This window comes from Budorcas taxicolor, chromosome 2 (genome assembly GCF_023091745.1).
Source record: "Budorcas taxicolor isolate Tak-1 chromosome 2, Takin1.1, whole genome shotgun sequence".
Taxonomy (NCBI): domain Eukaryota; kingdom Metazoa; phylum Chordata; class Mammalia; order Artiodactyla; family Bovidae; genus Budorcas; species Budorcas taxicolor.
Genome location: NC_068911.1, coordinates 165,948,348 through 165,966,669, shown reverse-complemented (window position 1 = coordinate 165,966,669; position 18,322 = coordinate 165,948,348). Strand labels below are relative to the sequence as shown.

At 52.0% G+C, this 18,322-nt stretch overlaps 3 protein-coding genes across 5 annotated transcripts; 2 read left to right on the top strand and 1 right to left on the bottom strand.

Annotated features, from left to right (window-relative positions):
* The first annotated feature begins 420 nt into the window (after window positions 1-420).
* On the top strand, window positions 421-4,905 carry DCDC2B (doublecortin domain containing 2B). The gene is made up of 9 exons (XM_052636299.1): window positions 421-686; window positions 1,588-1,639; window positions 2,074-2,150; window positions 2,395-2,526; window positions 2,835-2,981; window positions 3,086-3,129; window positions 3,743-3,886; window positions 4,338-4,441; window positions 4,831-4,905. Exons 1-9 carry the CDS (start codon window positions 421-423, stop codon window positions 4,903-4,905), a joined length of 1,041 nt encoding a protein of 346 aa, XP_052492259.1.
* A 390-nt stretch (window positions 4,906-5,295) lies between these two features.
* On the bottom strand, window positions 5,296-10,503 carry TMEM234 (transmembrane protein 234). Of its 3 annotated transcripts, none has more exons than XM_052657542.1 (5): window positions 10,448-10,503; window positions 10,014-10,165; window positions 9,138-9,204; window positions 6,286-6,378; window positions 5,296-5,635 (listed from the first exon to the last, which is right to left on the bottom strand). In XM_052657542.1, exons 1-5 carry the CDS (start codon window positions 10,461-10,463, stop codon window positions 5,439-5,441), a joined length of 525 nt encoding a protein of 174 aa, XP_052513502.1. In that variant the 5' UTR covers window positions 10,464-10,503; the 3' UTR covers window positions 5,296-5,438. The 3 variants fall into 3 exon arrangements, with proteins under 3 accessions (XP_052513502.1, XP_052513510.1, XP_052513519.1); XM_052657550.1 differs by having other exon boundaries at window positions 5,503-6,017; XM_052657559.1 differs by lacking the exon at window positions 5,296-5,635 and adding an exon at window positions 5,913-6,017 and having other exon boundaries at window positions 6,195-6,378.
* A 71-nt stretch (window positions 10,504-10,574) lies between these two features.
* On the top strand, window positions 10,575-18,274 carry EIF3I (eukaryotic translation initiation factor 3 subunit I). Its single transcript, XM_052657530.1, has 11 exons — window positions 10,575-10,607; window positions 10,680-10,772; window positions 12,009-12,096; window positions 12,399-12,464; window positions 13,549-13,698; window positions 13,786-13,913; window positions 16,609-16,719; window positions 16,828-16,917; window positions 17,229-17,302; window positions 17,814-17,906; window positions 18,035-18,274. Exons 1-11 carry the CDS (start codon window positions 10,584-10,586, stop codon window positions 18,114-18,116), a joined length of 999 nt encoding a protein of 332 aa, XP_052513490.1. The 5' UTR covers window positions 10,575-10,583; the 3' UTR covers window positions 18,117-18,274.
* Window positions 18,275-18,322: the final 48 nt, after the last annotated feature.

Below are 18,322 nucleotides of genomic sequence, written 5' to 3'. Positions count from 1 at the left end.
GTTCACTTTCTGCTGATATGGGGCATCCTCTCCAGAGCTGGCCGAGAGCCACAGCCCAGGAGCAGACTAGCATCCTTGGGGAACAGCCCCCCAATGCTGTTGGGCTACAGTGGCGGGGAGGCTCTGAGAATCCCTGCCCCGACCCAGTATTGAACATCTGTGCTTCAGTGTGATCTCTGCCACTGCCCCTCTCACTGAGCCCTGGCTCTTCCTTCATACCTAATGACCAGACCCACCCTACTCCTGTGAGGCCCCACCAAGAGCAGACCGGATGAGACCCTGAATGCAGACAGGTGCTCCTATGGAGGCTCTCCCTGCCTTCCTGGGTAAAAAGGCAGGACTCCACCTCTGATTGGCATTGCTCCCAACCCTGTCTTAGTTGCCCGGCAACAGCTCTGCGTCTCTAGCCACGGACACACAATGGCCGGTGGCAGTCCAGCAGCCAAGAAGGTAGTGGTGTACCGGAATGGGGACCCCTTCTCCCCAGGCCGCCAGCTGGTGGTGACTCAACGCCGCTTCCCCACCCTGGAGACCTTCCTCTGTGAGGTGACATCGGCTGTGCGGGCCCCAGTGGCTGTGCGTGCTCTCTACACCCCTTGTCATGGCCACCCTGTCACCGACCTGGCAGACCTGCAGAACGGAGGGCTGTATGTGGCTGCTGGTTTCGAACATTTCCACAAGCTCCCGTGAGTGGGCTGGGGGTGGTCAAAAAGCCTGGGGAGGGAGGTAATAGCAACAGCAACAGTCAGTACTGACCAAGCAGCTCACTCATGGGACATTAACAGTCCTGTAAGGCGGGTGGTCTTATCCCCAGTCTTTGGAAGGGTAAATCAGGATAGTCCTAAGCTGCCTAGGAGTAGACAACACGAGCGGCGCCACTGTTCAAGTCAAGAGTCTGACGCTGATGATCATGCCTATCCAGCCAGGACCAAACCATGGGAAGAACAACATTCTCATGCTACCTGAGCCCCCTTTTCCAAAGGCTCTGCCTGATGGAATCCTTATCACCCCCATCACCACCACCACCAAATACTCTAAATCCATCCATAGGCATCCCGTGCTCTCCAGTAGGCTGGGATCACCCTTTACAGGGTGTGGCTGTGCTTTCCAAGATGGGAGACTAATTTCAGTGTCTGAGCTTCCAACTCAGATCTGGCTTCCAGGTCTTCCTCCACTCTCAGCTGAGAGGTTGCTCGCTGTAACCTAAGGAGCCAGGAGTTGGGAGCTAGACAGACTTAGAATCTGGGCTTGGTCACTCCCATGTTACTTAGGGAGTCCTTGTTCCGTCTCATACAAAATGAGATGAAACCACATACCCCATGAAGGAGAACATCTCTCTGAGATACAGGAGGATTTAGACCTTTAATTATGTGGTTTGTGCCCTGGACTGGATGTGCAGCCTGATACATGCAGGGCCTAAGGCAGGTTCAAGTATCAGCATCTGTTTCTGGACTGAGATGACTTGAGACTGTTTCACTGGGAAGGGAGACCTGGTGAGCTGGGCCCCAGCCCCGCCCTCTGGCAGCTGCTGGGCTGCTGAGTTCTCCCGGCTCCCCAAGATGACCTGTGACCTCTCTGTCCTTTCAGCTATTTACCCCCTGGAGGGAAGGATCCAGGTGGGAAGAGCAGCAGACTGGCAGTGAGTCCTGGGGCAGGCCAGCCCCCAGCCCTCTGTTCTCCCCCTCCTCTGGGACGGCTCCCACTTTGGTCTGGGAGGTCAGGGGCCCCAGAAGCAGCTGGATATGCGGCTCTCCACACCTGCTCTGGAGCCAGCTGCTAGCCTTCCCAGGGTGCAGGATTTCAAAATGCTGTTCCCTGCGCCTTTTGCAACCTTTTATCTCCAGGCTGTGGTCCTCAGAGGAAAGAGTACGTTATAAAACAGAGGGATGGGAAGGGGTTAAGAATGTGACTTAGGGAGGTACCCTGTGGTAAAAGGTGTGACCGGTCCCACCCTCCTTACCCCCTCTTCCGCCCCAGTCTGGTTCCTTTCCCTCACCCTACCCACCTTAGACTGACCTACCCTTGACCAAAGGCCTCAGTGCGTTCCTGACCTGGGGACCTGATGGGTTTCAGGGTCTTCCCATGACTCAGGAGCTGTGTGATGGGGCCCTTGGACGGCAGCTACCTGCAGGTTCCCCCTGCTACATCCAGTGAGTGCCTGTGTTGGGGAGGCGGGGGCATAGATTTTTGTCTCAGTGAGGCCAAGGAAAAGTAGGTGGATTTGTTCCAGGAGCTCCTGGTGACTGGTAGGGATGGGAAAAGTCCAACATGCTTACTGGGTGAAGGGGGACCCATGCACCGGGTCTGACTGTCTTCTGGCCCCAGTGCCATCCTCCTCTCACGTGTAAGGAGTTCTGAGGACCGTTCCCCTTACCAGGCTGCTCTTTGTCCCAGTGTGTTCAGGAATGGGGACCTGTTAAGTCCTCCGTTCAGCCTGAAGCTGTCCCAGGCCGCCAGCAAGGACTGGGAAGCAGTGTTGAAGCTCCTGACAGAGAAGGTGAAATTACAGACCGGGGTTGTGCGCAAGTGAGTCTGGGGACTGCGGAAACCCGAATGTCCCCAAAGGGAGCCGCCCTACTGGTTCTGGCCTTCCTGAAAGATGAAAAGGCCAAAGGAAAGCATGTTTCCCCAAAGGGGACTTCTTTCTGTGCCAGAGGGAGAGGCCCTTCCGACCCAGCCCTTGGAGCCAGGGTGGAGCCTGGGGGACTGGCCCTGGTACCCAGAGGACCAGCAGCTGCCAGGCACCTTGGAAGAGCTGTACCCACCCTCTCACAGTCTGCTGAATATCAATCCACCTTGTTCACTGGCCCTTATTGTACTCACCTCTCTCCCAGGCTCTACACCCTGGATGGGCTCCCACTGTCAGCAAGGGAGGCTCTGGTGAGCGGCCATTACTATGTGGCCGTTGGAGAGGATGAGTTCAAGGCCCTCCCCTATCTGGAGCTGCTGGTGCCCAGTCCCTCGCTGCCCAGGGGCTGCTGGTATGTATATATGAGGGGGAGAGGAGGCAGGTTAGAGCAAAGGAAGCCACCCTGATTCCATGTCCTGCTCTGCCCCCTATAAGCCTTCTCTTTTTTCATTGCAGGCATCCCCCAGGTCCAAAGTCCAGGTCCCACAAGCAGGTGGTAGGTGACCCAGGGTGTTGTTGGGGGGCGGGAAAGAAGGAAGTGACTAGCTTCCCACTGAGGCTCTGACCTTATTGTACTGTATACTCTCAATAATTTTGTGAAATAAAGATTGTTATCCCCATTTTCTAGAGGAGAGGCTGAAGTTCAGAGGAGTGGTGTGATTTGTTCAGGGTAACACAGATACTGACAGCAGCCAGACCAGGACCAGGTCTGAAAGCCAGCTTATCTGAGCTCTGTGAAGATCTTCAGGACTCTGAGTTGCTGGACCTGATGCCAGATTGGATGCTGGGAAAATCAGTATATCTGGCATAGCAGGGTCCAAAATGCTTGTCAGCTTCCCGTCTTATCCCAGGCCTGAGCCCTCCCAAGAGATGAGCCAGTGAGTTGAGGGTAGGAGGACACAACCTGATTTCACTGGGCATTTAGAACACCAGGCATCATCTACTATGTCCCTGGATAAAGCAGCCTGATGGAAGAGGGAGCAGGGAGGGAAGACGCAGGCTGTGAAGGTAGATGGCTTCTCCTCTCCCAGCTGCCAAAGGCATCGGAGGCATCCGCACCTGAACTGGGAGTGGAGAAGGCAAGGACAGCCTGCAACCACGGCCGACGCTCAGCGTTCCCCCTGCAGGGCCACAGGGCACAGGCAAGCCAGTCCTCTCCAGACGGAGCCAGACAAATGGCGCCATCCGCTTTCTGTGCCAGACCCCAGCGAGCTACTGACCCAAGAGGCATGCGCCCCACGCTCTCATTTCCACCAGGCAAGGGGACCCCAGAATTCAAGGCCTTCTCAGCCAGCCCCTGACAGCGACATGGGGTGGCAGCGACATGGGGTGGCAGCGACATGGGGTGGCAGCGACATGGGGTGGTGCCTGCTGGGGATGACACAGGAGGGGGAGGGAGTTCCATGGTCCAGAGCTGGTCTTGACTTCAGCACAACTGTCTCCTACCCCCTCATGTGCATAGCCAGTCCTTTGCCTTTTCATGGGGGCCTGGTTTACGAAAAGAAGCACATGAAAACTCGAAGCCATGAATTTCAGGGGTGGGATTTGGAAGGGTTGGGGATGGGGGCCAAAGGCCTGCCTCCGAACTAACCTCCATCCTCGCAGGTCATGAGCGAGGCTCAGGGCCAGGGAGGGGGCTGATAAAGTCTAGGGAAAGAATGTTGAGGGCTCCTCAGCCTCAGCGTTGGTCTCTTGCCTTCCACATCAGGAACCAAGGGAGTGTATGGGGCTCCCCACCCAAGGAAGGAGACGGCAGGGGCCCAGGAAGTAGCAGATGATGAAGACACCCAGACAGAAGAGCCCTGGGATCAGGTGGGCTGGGGCTGGAAGCCGTGTGTTGGCTTGTTTTGCTTGTATGGTTTGTTTTTTTTGCTATACCCTGCAGCATGTGGGATCTTAATTCCCCAACCAGGGATCAAACCCACACCCACTGCATTGGAAGCCAGAGAAGTCCCTGGAAGCCACATGTTGGGACAGGAGTTCTGAGCTGGAAACCAGCAGCCCTGGGTCCCAGAAACAATTCTCCCTTGTGTCTGTGAACAAATCTAACCTTCTCAGAGCCCAAGTTCCTATGTTAAATGAAATGGTGGATCCAGATTTCTGGTCTCTTCCTTTCCTGGGGTTGGGAAACCCCAGGCTAAAGGCTGGAGGCTGGACTGGGGTGCTCAACGGCTCCGTTCTGTGTGGCCTTCCTCCTCCAGCCGACAGCACAGATAGTGGAAGAGGCCCTGTTCCTGGAAAAACAGCCTGAGGCTGGGGCAGCTATCTCAGCCTGATGCCTGCTCCACCATCTTGAGATCCGGCAGCTCCAGCCAGGAACTGGGGAGCTTTATTCTGCAGTCACCTTTTATCCTCAGCCTCCAGCAGCCTGTTCTCAAGGAACCAGCGTCTCCTCTGCACTCACAGGGTATGATGCAACCCCTTCAGTCCGGCTCTTCTGCTCGTAAACCTACACCCCTGTCTTCCTTTCCTTTCAGAGCAGAGAAGCCCCAGCTACAGAGGCCGTTTCCTTATGAGAGTCTCTGGCCAGAGAAAGGAGTAGCCAGCTGGGTTTGGGGACAGACCACAAACACGGGAGCGGGTCTGTCACAATAAAAGAATACTTACTAACCTCCATCTGTTTACTACAGATTTATTACAGACAACTGATTTAGTGACTCAACAACAACTGCTCACCCAGCATTGCTCCACACACTGGAGTTGGGCAGTGCCGGGGCCCACAGGCGTTTGAGGGAGGCAGGCAGTTGAGGATTTACACCCACCTCATGGGAGGGACAGGGAGGCTAACAGCCAGCTCCTCTCCCACAGGTCATCTGCTATTCTTACGCACTTTCCCCTCAGTTCCCCCCTCAGCCAGCGAAGGCTGAGCCCTGGAGGCCTCCTGCCTGCATTTCTGGCCCAGAGGCTGTAGCTGGCCTTCTCCTTGCAGCTGGGGTTCTGCAGTCCACCGCCCAGCTGCTGGGATAGTCCAGGTCAGGCCATAGTAACAGTGACAGCTCTGGGGACCTGACGAGACAGCAGAGAGAGTGCTGCTGGGGCACGAGGGCTGCTGAGGGTGAGGGTGAAGTCTCTTGTGCTAAATCTGAGTGGTTGAACAGCACGTGAAAGTTACAAAACCCTTTCACTCTTGTTCTCTTATTATGATCCATGAGGTAGTTATTATCCCAGGAGGTGAGGAAGCTGAGGCTGGGGCTGGGGCTGGGGTGGGAGGCCTAATTCCCAGGCTCACTGCCTCCACCTCATGGCCCAAGGGTTTCCTGGAGATAGCAGAGCTGGAGGTGGCCTTGGTTCACTCAAAGTGCAGACGGTTGCCCCTGGCTCTTGGTCACTGAGCTTGTGATGCAGAGTGTAATTCCTGCCACGGTGAGCACCATGCCAGCAAATGCTCCTGGGATAATGGGTAGAAACTGAGGAGCTCTGAGGCTAGCCATGCCAGTAGTAGCTGACACAGGGCTGAGGGAAGGGCTCAGATGGGAACTACCCAGGGGAAGGCAACTCTGATGGCAACAAGGAGGCAGGAGAGCTACAGAGGAAAGGGCAGGATGTGGGAAGAGCCTCTCCTCACCTGATCACAGGAGACGGCTCTGGAAAAAAACTAACCCAGGGGTGTCAAAGTCCAAGTAGTGGCTTCCCGAACTTGCAGTGTCCTGACTTACGTTTTCCACCAATATCTTCTCCAAGGACCTTCCCAACAATCAGTGTAAAGATGATGCCCAGAGAGTTACTGATGGGCACAGCTAGGGTCAGATCTGGGTGATCAGAATGAAAAGAATCTCTGAGATGCAAACAAAAAAAAAGTCTTTCTAGGCACAAAACACTTTCATTACATCATCAAGACCGTTTTAAAAAAGGTGTCTCATGACCCCAGTTTTCAGACAAAGTCACAGCCAAGCTCAGGATTCAAACCCAGGTCTCCTGACTTCAAATTCAGTGCTCCCTCAGGATTCCAGCAAGAAAACCTAAACTACAAGGTCTGGGACCATCTTGGTTTGCTGGTAAGGATGAGGTCGTACTCAAACAGAACTACTGTGAGCTCAAGGACATCTGGACAGACAGGTACCCCAAACCCAAAGGCTACAGTAGCAAGAGTGCAGTAACGCCAAACACAGCGCCACTTACCAAGCACACGGGTGCTTTGTGTACACATCGAGTCAATCTTCATAACAACAATGCAGGAAGCGCATTAGCATCATAATGGAAACAAAGGCTCAAAGACACCACGTAAATGGAGGCAAACAGGATTTAAACCGAGGTCTGCCTGACTCCAAAGGTAGTAGAACTAAATGGATAAGGACAAAGCAAAACAGCAGGCGAAGCACATTCGTTTCTGTTTCAGTTCGGGCTTGGGCCTCATGGAATTATGTAAGACTAAAAACGTCAGAGATAGGAACGGGTACAGGACACGCCCCACAGGGCTGGTTCTTAAGTAGAGGTCACCACAGTCCAGGATCTGTTGCTTAGTTTTGAAGCTCTGACTTCAATAAATGAAACTTCAAAAAGACTTAGTGGAGTTAACAATACTCTTAACTTAAAATGTATTACACTTAAATTTTGTACATTTGGAGCTATTTAAGAAGACAGATTTTATGTTGTGTTCTTAAAAGTGCCTCTAATGCGGGAGACCTGGGTTCGATCCCTGGGTTGGGAAGATCCCCTGGAGAAGGAAATGGCAATCCACTCCAGTATTCTTTTTTTTTTTTTTCCACTCCAGTATTCTTGCCTGGAGAATCCCATGGACGGAGAAGCCTAGTAGGTTACCGTCCACGGAGTCGCAAAGAGTCGGACACGACTGAGCGACTTCACCTTCACCTTCTTAAAACACATACCAAAAAATAAATAAATAAATAAAACCAAAAAAACTAATGGATAAATCAGAAACTGAGTTACTTGTTTGCAAGACTCATAACTGCCAGGCAGGCTGTGCACGTTGGCTCCTCAGCACATTCTTTCCCAGGCCTCACCTGTTCCAGGCAGAGGAGAGAACTGCGAAGCTGCTCATCCCCTGCGAGGCGTGGCCATGGCTGCTATTGGCCATCCAAGAAACGGACACAACTGCCGCCTACTCAGAGACCTTTCCTTAACCTTACACAACACAGAATGTAGTGGTTGCTAAAGACTGGTTGGCAACAGTAGATGGGAGAGGGAAGCAGCATAGTGTGAGGAAAAAATAGGACACTGGAGTGAGGCAGACCCAGGTTTCCCTACGTGATCTTGGCTAGATCAGTCAAACACTCTGAGCCTGGTCCCTACCTGAAAAACAGTGACAGCAAAATAACAGCGTCGTCTTACAAAAGGGTTGTTGTAAGATGAAATATGATAACATGTGTATATCCTTCCCTGAATAAATATTGACCACTGTTCTGATTATTAGAATGGATACAGGCAGGGTAAGTGGTGAGATAAGAGGATCCCGAAATTCCAGTTTGCTCAAAACTTGGTAAAAGGCTAGCTGCAGGCATTTTTCCAGAGCACTCAGTGTTCTGGGCAGCAGGGAGTGCCAGAGGCTTTCAAACTTTCTTTTAAATGAAGTCTTATGAGAAGCCCAAAATGTAAAACAGATGAAAGTGGAGTGATGCTAGTTGAAGCTGACATGGCAGATCTGGAGGAGGTGGGTCTAGCCCCTCCCACGACTTCTGAGGGGTTTCCCAGGGTTATTTGGGGTCCAAACTCCCCTCAAATCCCTGGGGGGGGGGGGGTGCCCATGTGAGACTCCAGGTGAGCTATAGCAAAATTATAGCAAAAACTTCTCTTAGCAAAGTTCAAGAGCATAAACTTCAGCAACAGATGGCTTCGCATCCTTCTGCACTGACATGCTGTGGGACTTAAGAGATGAAATAAGTTGCCCAAAGTTTTGTAACTTCATTGCCTTGGTGGAGACAATCATGTCCATTTTATAAGGTTGGGCTGAGAATTTTTTAAAATGTGTAAAACTAGAACAGTATCTGATGCAGGAGAGGGCACACAACAATCGAGGGAAAGAAATTTATCCTTATCGAGCTCCTTCAGTCCATCGTGCACCAGGCACTGCTCCGGATGCTTCTCAATACTGAACTCAATTCTCTCAGTGCTACGAAGTCAACCATAAAAAATCAAGGTTCAAATAAGAGACTTGCCCAAGGTCAGGCAGGCAGTTAGCAGCGGAAGCAAGAGTGTCAAAGGCAGCCCTTGAGGAATTTGCTGTCAGTCGGTGGTTAGGACTCTGTGCTTCCACTGCAGCGGGCCTGGGTCTGATCCCTGGTCAGGGAACTAAGATCCCATAAACCGCATGGTACACACACACACACACAAACCCTTCACACAGCCAAAGGAACTTTCTTTCTCTGCTGCTGCACAAGATTGCCAGGCTTCAAACCAACCCTGTGCCTGGCAGCATACTCATAACCAAACCACCATACTCTACTGCCTAGAGAAGAGGGTCAGATATGGAACCAATCCCTCACTCATGGCAACAAGGTGTTTGAGACATTCCCTCCATCCTAAGTATAGCGGTTCTAAGCCAGAGACCCACCTGCTGATGCCAAGGTGAGGTAATAGAGAAGGGAGCCACACTGGTTGAGAGAAAAGGGCATCAGGTACTGGAAACAGAAGAAAACTGGTTAGTGTGATTGCTTAACTGAGCAGGGCTGCCTTCTTTGAGCTTCGAGATAAGCCTTTCCTTGGAGGGAGGGGTAGCTGTAAGGGCTAGGGCCCAAGCCATCTGAAAAGGACCCTTCCAGGGCAGAGGGAACATCACTGACTGAACCCCATGCCTTTGCCCTGAATGCCCTCCCCCTCAGCCCCGCTGGTTTCTGTCCTCCCCATCCTGCAAGTCCCTGAGCGCCAGTGTTCCTCTCTCCAAGAAACCTTCCCTCAGTCGCCTAGCTCCAGCCTCCCTCCTCTGAACTCACAAAGCACTTTGTCTGTACCTCACTCAAAGCCCTTACCCTTGAGAGGCAGTTGTGTCTATGACTTTCCCACCAGCCGAGACTGGCAGCACTGAGCTCAGAAGTAGTACTCTAGATTCTCCCTTATGCCCCCCTCCCCAGGGCCAATTTAAGCCCTAAGCCCTCTCTCTGGAAAAGTCTGTTGGAAGGATCACCATAATAAAATATTACTAGCGGCTCAGGGCATCAGAGACTTGAGACCTAATTATAATAGGTATAAGGCCCACTGCTAACTGCTTTAGTGCCTCACCTCACTTAACCCTCACATCTGCCCCGTAAGAGGGTTACCCTTATTATCCCCATTTTACAGATGACGAAACTGAGACTCAAGGCAAACAAGACTCATCCAAGAGCTTCTGGCGAGTAAGCGGTGGAGCGCAGATTTTGACCCTGATCTGTTTGACTCCAGAGACCAAATTCTTAGCTGCTACCCTCTAGAGAGGACTCATTCACAGACGCACCTCGGGATTCAAGAACAAGGTTTTCATTTCCTGCAGCAACTGCCGGGCCCAGGTCCGCTCATGAACCTGCTGCAGGCGAGAGGAGGCCCGCTTCAGCAATGGCTGTGTGCCACCCCACAGAGCGGCCACTAGCACCAGAGCCAGCACCTGCCCTGGATGGAGAGACGAGTGACATCCCCCGCCGCCCCACCGCACGGCCTTAGCCCTCCTCCGGCCTCCCATTCCCACCCCGCCGCTCCCACATCCCTTCTTTGCTCTCCGACGCCCCGGGTGTGATTGGCGGGTAGGACAGGCCCCGGGAAGCCGGGGAGATGGATCCTGGAGCCCAAGTTCGGGGTTGTAGCAAGGGTCGGGGGGTTAGGTGGTGGAGGGGGAGTAAGAAATGAACTTGGGATAGCAGTCTGGAAGCGAGGGGAGGGGCGGGGCCCGCTTACCCAGGGTCGCCGCCATGGCAACGCCGATCCTCTCCACTTCCGGGAACAAAGGGGGCGGAGACTCGTAATCCGGAAGTGGCGCCAAAGCCTCTTCCGGTTCTACTCACGTTGCCGCTTTCCTCGCGTCACCGCCGGGATGGTGAGTTCTCCTGTGTTAGAGGTATTGCCGTGGGGGTCCGAGCTGGGGCAGGGGCCAATTCTGGGCGCTGACACTGCCGTCCTGTCCCCACAGAAGCCGATCCTGCTGCAGGGCCATGAGCGGTCCATTACTCAGATTAAGTACAACCGCGAGGGAGACCTCCTCTTCACGGTGGCGAAGGACCCTGTGAGCGTCGGCCGAAGGGCGGGCCCGCTGGGACCTTGCGGAGGGGGCCCGGGAGCGGGCGAGTTCATTCTCCCGGGGCGAAGGGTGGACAAGCTAGTTTTGCTGCGAGAAAAACCGAGGAGTGCCCCGTTCTGAGAAGTAGGGAGAGATCAGCCCGGGGTTTGGAGGGCAAGAGCATTACACCGATAGATGTGGGAAAGGACTCCATTGTTGATAGGAGGAGGGAGTAGCCAGGGAGAAGAAAAGCAAGGGTACCTTGTGGAAAGGGGACGGGGACGTGGGTCATCTCGCTCATGGGGCGGAGAGGAGCTCATTCCGGGGAAGAACAAAACTATTCTACGAGGATAGGGGAACAGACCACCTGGAGAAGGGGGAAGTTGATCCTGGGGCGGCGAGGGTAAAGACCTTAAAGAAGGTGTCCTTGGTATCATTTCAGTCATCCCTCTTCCTGCCACTCACTCACTGCAAACAGCCCCTCTGAGTACTGCATTTTGAGGCACCTCCATATGGAGAAAGTTGACCCTAGTGGCTAAACGTGGGGGCTGACACACCTGATTTGAATCCTGAGTCCTGTGTTCACTAGCAGTGTGACTTTGAACATGCCATTTAACCATTATAAACTTTAAGAGCCCCTTTTTACAAAATATGGGTAGTAATAGTACCTCCCTCTTGGGGTTGTCTTTAGAATTAAATGAGATTATTCAAATAAAGAGCTTACTTGAATAAAGAGTGTTTGTGAGTACCATATTAATGTTAGACACATTTTAAATTCCTTAGACATTATTTTATTAGAGTCTCACAGCTACTCTTTGAAAAAGGCGTTATTGTCCTGGGCAGTTTACACGTGGGAAAACTGAAGTTCAGAGGGAAAAGCACACATTTTGATAATACAGTGAGATAGTAGCAGAGCAGGGACTGGAACCCAGGTTTCTCTCCTACCAACTGCTCCCGTTTGGACAGAACACCAAAACACTACTCTTTTGCTAGGCTGATACTCAGCTTGACCTGTTATTCCTCAAAGGGTTTAGGAGTCTGGGGAAAGGCTGGTATGATGGAGACTTTTTCGCAAGCAGGAGGAGAATCCAGGAGTTGGTCTTTTTACCAGCAACCTGCTGTTCCCCAAGAGATGAGCAGGGGAGGGTAGAATCTGGCCTGGCTAGAAGCTTCTGGGGCAAAATAGGCCGTGGCTCTGCCCGCGATGCCTGTCATCCTGTCACATTGTCCTTGATCCTCCAGATCGTCAATGTATGGTACTCTGTGAATGGTGAGAGACTGGGCACCTACATGGGCCATACCGGAGCTGTGTGGTGTGTGGATGCTGACTGTATCCTTATCTTTGTTCTGAGTCTGTGCTCCCAGGGTCTGCCAGCAGTGGAGAAGCTGCTGACCTGAAGCTGAGAGTTTGAGATGCTCTGGTGGGGTCTGGAGAATGATGCTACCTACCTCCTACTCCTTGATCTGTTCACTAGTTCGGGGAACATTTAGCACAGGTTCTAGTTCTGAATGAGGAGGTTAGGATGAGAGAAGGAAGGCTCTCTGGTGCTGAATAGGGAGATGATTCACTTGGCCTTCCAAGAGGACAAGGACTCAGGTGAATTCTGTCATGCTTCTTAACACCCTCTTCAGGGGACACCAAGCATGTCCTCACTGGCTCAGCTGACAACAGCTGTCGTCTCTGGGACTGTGAAACAGGTAAGCCTGGATCCTTCACTTTTTCAGCAAACAGTGACCACCTACAATATACTTATTGAGGCCAACAGGTTTTGGGGAAATAGAGATAAATCCAGAGATGGTTGCCAGTCTAGGGAAAAAGAGACAAGAAAATAAGGAAGACAGAGGTGAAAAGAGGCACTCCAGTGAGATATAAGCCTTGTTAGAGGTAGCACAGTGCGCTATGAAAGCTGAGGGGGAGGCACCTGAAGGCTGAAATGGGGATGGGATCAGCCTGGGAAGGCTTCCCAAAGCAAGTGTCATATGAGGCGATCGCTGTGGCAGATGGAAGAGTGAAAGCACAGCGAGTGGCACGTCCAAGTCATCTGATCTGGCAGGAGCTCCTGCTTCTTGGGGATGAAATAGACAGCAGTGGAGAAGCTGAGGCAGGCTGGGGCCAGAGCGGGCCTTGAATGTGAGCTCAGGAACATGACTTTGTTCTGTAGGACTTCATGCTGGGGAGGGTCCTGAGCAGGGAAAAGCCTGTTCAGTTCTTTTTTTTTTTTTTTTTTAATTTTTGGCCACACCCTGTGGCAACTGGGATCTTAGTTCCCTGACCAGGGATTGAACCCACACCACCTGCATTGGAAGGCAGAGTCTTAACCACTGCTGGGGAAGTCCCCAAGCATGTTTAGCTTTGGCAAGCCCAGGTAGCAGTGGGGAACACTGCAGGAACAGACAGAAGACGGGAGCCTATTGAACGGCTCCATTTAGTAAATATTTTCTGGGTACCCAGATCTCTCCCAGGTCTTTGCTGGGCACTGGTGACATGCAGAGAAGTTAGAGCAGGTCTTTGCTATGGAGAAGCACATTCTCCAGAGGTGGAGACAGATACAATGTCGTCCGTTGTGAGTGCCACAGTGGCGGGATGTGTGAGGAGGGACTGTGTGGAGAAGTTAAAAGACCTGACCCAAACCACAGCAGCGAGGGAAGAAGACGGGCGGGGGGGTGCGGCTAGCGTCACCAGTGCAGGAGGAACAGTGCATTGTAATGGTAGGCAGGGGTTAGGGCATCCTCCCGGCATCAGCAGGGGGCAGGGACTAACCGAGACTCTGCCTGTTCCCAGGGAAGCAGCTGGCCCTGCTCAAGACCAATTCAGCAGTCCGCACCTGTGGCTTTGACTTTGGGGGCAACATCATCATGTTCTCCACAGACAAGCAGATGGGCTACCAGTGCTTCGTGAGCTTCTTTGACCTGCGGGATCCAAGCCAGATCGGTGCGCCACGGTTGGGGCACAGGACTGGGGCTGAGGTGAGGGGCACGGCTCCAGAGCCCAGGGCCTGACATGTGCTGCCCTACACAGACAGCAATGAGCCCTACATGAGGATCCCTTGCAACGACTCCAAGATCACCAGTGCCGTCTGGGGACCTCTGGGAGAGTGCATCATCGCAGGCCACGAAGGTGGAGAGCTCAACCAGTATAGTGCCAAGGTAAGGTGGGTGAGGCCTACGTCCATCAGAATGATTCTCTGTGAGAGGCGGGATGAGCCTGGGGGTTGAGATCGAGGGCCAGACTCACACAGACTTCACCATTTTCTAAGTATGTGATCTTGGTCGTATTACATAACTTTATGGAGCCTGTTTATCTGTAAGTTGTTTCAAGCATCAGATTACCTCAGGTGTTTGAAAAACTTGTCATAGAGTACTCGGGCATGTTACCAGTGATCACAATTAAGCGTTTCCCTGCCCACACTGAGTGGCAGGCCCCATGCTAGACTCAGGACAAAGAAGGGAATCAGACATGGACCCTGCCCTGGGAGACAGGCTGCAAACAGTTGGCACATGGGTCAGGTTGTGAGCTGTGCCACTACTGAGGTTTCAACCAAATACAGAAAGTGCCCTCTGTCACAGAAGAGGTGGCATGCACATTAAGCTGTGAAGAATAAATGGAGCTTCAAGCCAGAAGAGAGGGTTGCTCCACAGACAGGAGCAGTGTGTGCGGAGGCACAGAGTTGAGGGAGTAGGCAGATCCTTCAGGAATGGGAGTTTGGTTTCACTGGAATGCAGTGTTGGGGAAGGGGGACTGGGACTAGATTGCGGAGCTGTGATTTCCCCTTAGGCAGGAGGAATCGTCAAATGGTTATGATGATCAGGTTTTCTCTTATTTTTTAAAATATTTGTTGATTGATTATGTATTGGCTGTATCGGGTCTTGGTGGTGGCACCCCAGAGTGTGTGAACTCGGCTGTGGCTCTCAGTCTTCATGTGGGATATTAGTTTTCCAACCAAGGATCAAACCCACATTCCCTGCACTGTAAGATGGATTCCTAACCACTGGACCACCAGGGAAGTCCCAGGTTTTTCCTTTAGAAAGCTCTCACAGGCCAGATTGGAGAATGCACAAAAACTAGGCAGTAGTGACAGGGATGTGGGGCACCTGACAGGAGACATTCAGGGTGACCAGTGAGAGGGAGGGTGACCGAAAGGGTGGGGCCAGGCTGTCTCAGATTTCTCACGTGGGCTCCTGGGTTTCTGGGGAATGCTGAGATGTGATATCGTAAAGGTTGGTCAGTCACTCAACAAGCACTGGCTGTGGTCCACTGAAGTACCAGGCCTACCTGCAGGAAGGGAATGGGAACCAAGGTCAAGGCCATGAATAGTGCTTGATGCTAGCGAACAGTGGAGCTGATCTGTGCCCTCAGGTAGGCCTGACTGCAAAACTGGTACTTGTTCCCCAAAATGGAGGCGCCAGATGCCTCCCTACCCTGTGTCCATGGAGGAGACAAAGATACAGTCTTCCCTGACAGTGGGTGAAAGTAACTCAGGGAAGGAGATGGCAGTCTTCTGAGAGTCTGTGTGAGGCCCAGTGCTTGAGGCCGTTTAGTCATCTTCACAAATGTTTGCAGAGCGCATGCCAGGCGCCCATCACTCAAATTCAGGTAAGACCCAGTCCCGGTGTCCTCGTGTCAGGAAGACCCCCTGGAGGAGGAAGTGGCAGCCCACTCTGGAATTCTTGCCTGGAAGATCCCCTGGACATAGAAGCCTGGGGGGCTGCAGTCCACCGGGTCACGAGGAGTTGGACATGACTGAGCACGCACACACAGTGTCCTTACAGGGATCCTGGGGACTTGTTTGTTTGTTACTAGTCCTAACCACTGGACCACCAGGGAATTACTCCTAGGGGCTTTTAATAATCTTATTTCCTAAATAGAGAAATCAAGGCACAGAGAGGTTGGTTTTGTGTTTTTATTTTTTTTTTGGCCATGCTGCAAGGTTTGCAAGATCCTAATTCCCCACTTAGGGATTGAATCCAGGCCGTCAGTAGTCAAAGCACTGAGTTCTAACCACTGGACCACCAAGGAACTCCCACAGAGATGTACTTTTAAGGACAGATTCTAAAACTCTTTGTACTACATAGTCTGGCAGGGTCTGTAAGTGGGAAGGGAAATCAGATGAAAGAGCCCTTTGAGAAGACCTGAAAAAAGGCTGGATGAGCATCGGTCCTCATGAACTGTGCCCAAGACCCCTCAAGGGAAGGAGATGCCAGTGGGTTCTGACTTTTACTGGTTTTGAGATCTCCAAGTCACACCACCTATCTGAACCATAGTTTCCTTTTAAAATTGTGGTAAAATATCCACTTCATAGGATTGTTGTGGGGATTAAAAGAAAATAAGTGTTGTTAAGTGCTTAGCACAGTGCTTGGCAGATAGTGTTGCTGCTGCTGCTGTTACTCAGTCACTAAGTTGTGTCCATGTCTTTGCAACCCTATGGGCTGCAGCATGCCAGGGTCCTCTGTCCTCCACTATCTTCCAGAGTTTGCTCAGATTCATGTCCATGGAGTCAGTGAGGCTGTCTAACCATCTCATATTCTGCTTCTGGCAAATAGTAGCCATTCAGTATTTTTTGGAAGAAGGATTAAATGGAACTGCTCTACTGTTACATGATGATTAATGAATAGGTGTCACCATAAGTGTGTGTTTTCCTAGGTGGACTAGCAGTATTTATGAAACCTGCACACTTGGGCCAGATTGGGCTTGGTAGTGGGAGTAAATGTTGATTCAGGGGATACTAAGGCAGACCCCACCTGACCTCCCCCTCCTTCATGGGACGAGAAAGAGTCCAGAATTCTGGCTGAGCCTGGGGTGCTGGGAATGGAGCTGGTCAGAGCCTCCCTCTTCTGTCCGCAGTCTGGGGAGGTACTGGTGAATGTTAAGGAGCACTCCCGGCAGATCAATGACATCCAGTTATCCAGGGATATGACCATGTTCGTCACTGCATCCAAGGACAACACTGCCAAGGTGAGCCTGGGCAAGGAGTCTGGCAGGCCTGCTCCTACCCTCCCGCAGGGCTCTCATCTTCCCCCAAGAAGACTCCTTTTAGAGACATCTCGTCTGCCTTCTCTCTAGCTCTTCGACTCCACAACCCTTGAACACCAGAAGACTTTCCGGACAGAACGACCTGTCAACTCAGCTGCCCTCTCTCCTAACTACGATCATGTAAGGAAACCCAGCCAAGCTTCCCGCTAAAGACTCCTTGTTTCCAGGATCTAGCTGTTTGTCTAGCAATTAAGAAAAGAGCTTTGGGGGAAAATAGTGTCAGGCAGAGAGGAGATCTCAGAGCAGGAACAAAGGTGAATGATGGGGACGCTCTGGGGGCAGGGCAGGAGGTGGCTGAGGGATGTTTGTTCCTTACCCTTAATATCTTCCCAGTCTGATGTAGGAGATACTAAAGGCTTTTAGGGTTGGGGGAAGAAATGGAAAATGGACTTGCCTGCTCTTTGGGCCCATCTAGAGTTTCTTCCCTTCAGGTGGTGCTGGGCGGTGGTCAGGAAGCCATGGATGTAACTACCACCTCCACCAGGATTGGCAAGTTCGAGGCCAGGTAAAGGGGGAAGGAGAGCTTCCCAACAGAAACATCATGAGGTGTCTCTCACAATGGCCACAAACCGGATAACCAAGGAAACTTTCCTTAATTCACTGGCTGTTGGGAGTGCAGCCAGACTGGGGGCCCTCCTGTGACAAGTGTCTGATACAGTAGTTAAAAGCATGAACTCTTGGGCTCACTCTGAAGCCCTGCACATCATTGGAGTTGTCTATGCCCAATCACCCTTGACTGTATAATGGGCACAGTGATACTATACTTACCTCATAACAGTATGCAGATTAAATAAGTTAATAGTTGTGAAGCCTTTAAGAGCACTGCCCAGCACATAGCAAGGAAGACATTTGAGTCCAGTCCTCCCAACTTCATCTTGTTTTGTTCTCATTCATTTCCCCCTTATCCCAGTTTCCCTGCTTTATAGTTTTGTTTGGGGAATGGTTCCCGTTGATGTGTTTTCGTAGGAGATGGGGACTGAATGAACTGTTGCTTCCCACCCTGCTCTTTCCTCTAGGTTCTTCCACTTGGCCTTTGAAGAAGAGTTTGGAAGAGTCAAGGGTCACTTCGGACCTATCAACAGTGTTGCCTTCCATCCTGATGGCAAGAGGTAGGGCCTGGTGAAGGGGGCTGAGCCAGCCCTGGTTTGCCCACCTCTGCTCCTTTCCCACGTCCTGTCCCCCAGGCCTGCTTCCCAAAGAGCAGGCCTCTGACTGGGCCCTGGCTGTCTCTTTGCAGCTACAGCAGCGGTGGCGAAGATGGTTACGTCCGCATCCACTACTTCGACCCACAGTACTTTGAATTTGAGTTTGAAGCTTAATAAGCCAGACCTGGGAATTCCCTGGCGCTTCCTCTACAGGGGGCACGGGTGATCTGCAATCACCATGCAGCCACACACACACACAAGGAAGCCGGACCTCCATCTGAGCCAGGGTCACAGGAGCTTTTGGACTCTATGAAATAAACTAGTTTGGAAATAAATGGTTTCTGGTCAGATATTTGATCATTTTCCCTTCTCAGTGACAC

Coding starts and splice junctions, on each gene's coding strand:
- EIF3I (XM_052657530.1), top strand. CDS start 10,584: ATGGTGAGTTCTCCTGTGTTAGAG. Junction 10,773..12,008: donor TCACGGTGGCGAAGGACCCT/GTGAGCGTCGGC, acceptor TTGATCCTCCAG/ATCGTCAATGTATGGTACTC. Junction 13,699..13,785: donor GCGGGATCCAAGCCAGATCG/GTGCGCCACGGT, acceptor TGCCCTACACAG/ACAGCAATGAGCCCTACATG.
- TMEM234 (XM_052657542.1), bottom strand. Junction 9,205..10,013: donor CCTTGTTCTTGAATCCCGAG/GTGCGTCTGTGA, acceptor TTCTGTTTCCAG/TACCTGATGCCCTTTTCTCT. Junction 5,636..6,285: donor AGAAGATATTGGTGGAAAAC/GTAAGTCAGGAC, acceptor CTGTCTCGTCAG/GTCCCCAGAGCTGTCACTGT.
- DCDC2B (XM_052636299.1), top strand. CDS start 421: ATGGCCGGTGGCAGTCCAGCAGCCAAGAAGGTAGTGGTGTACCGGAAT. Junction 1,640..2,073: donor GGAAGAGCAGCAGACTGGCA/GTGAGTCCTGGG, acceptor GATGGGTTTCAG/GGTCTTCCCATGACTCAGGA. Junction 3,887..4,337: donor CACGCTCTCATTTCCACCAG/GCAAGGGGACCC, acceptor CTTCCACATCAG/GAACCAAGGGAGTGTATGGG.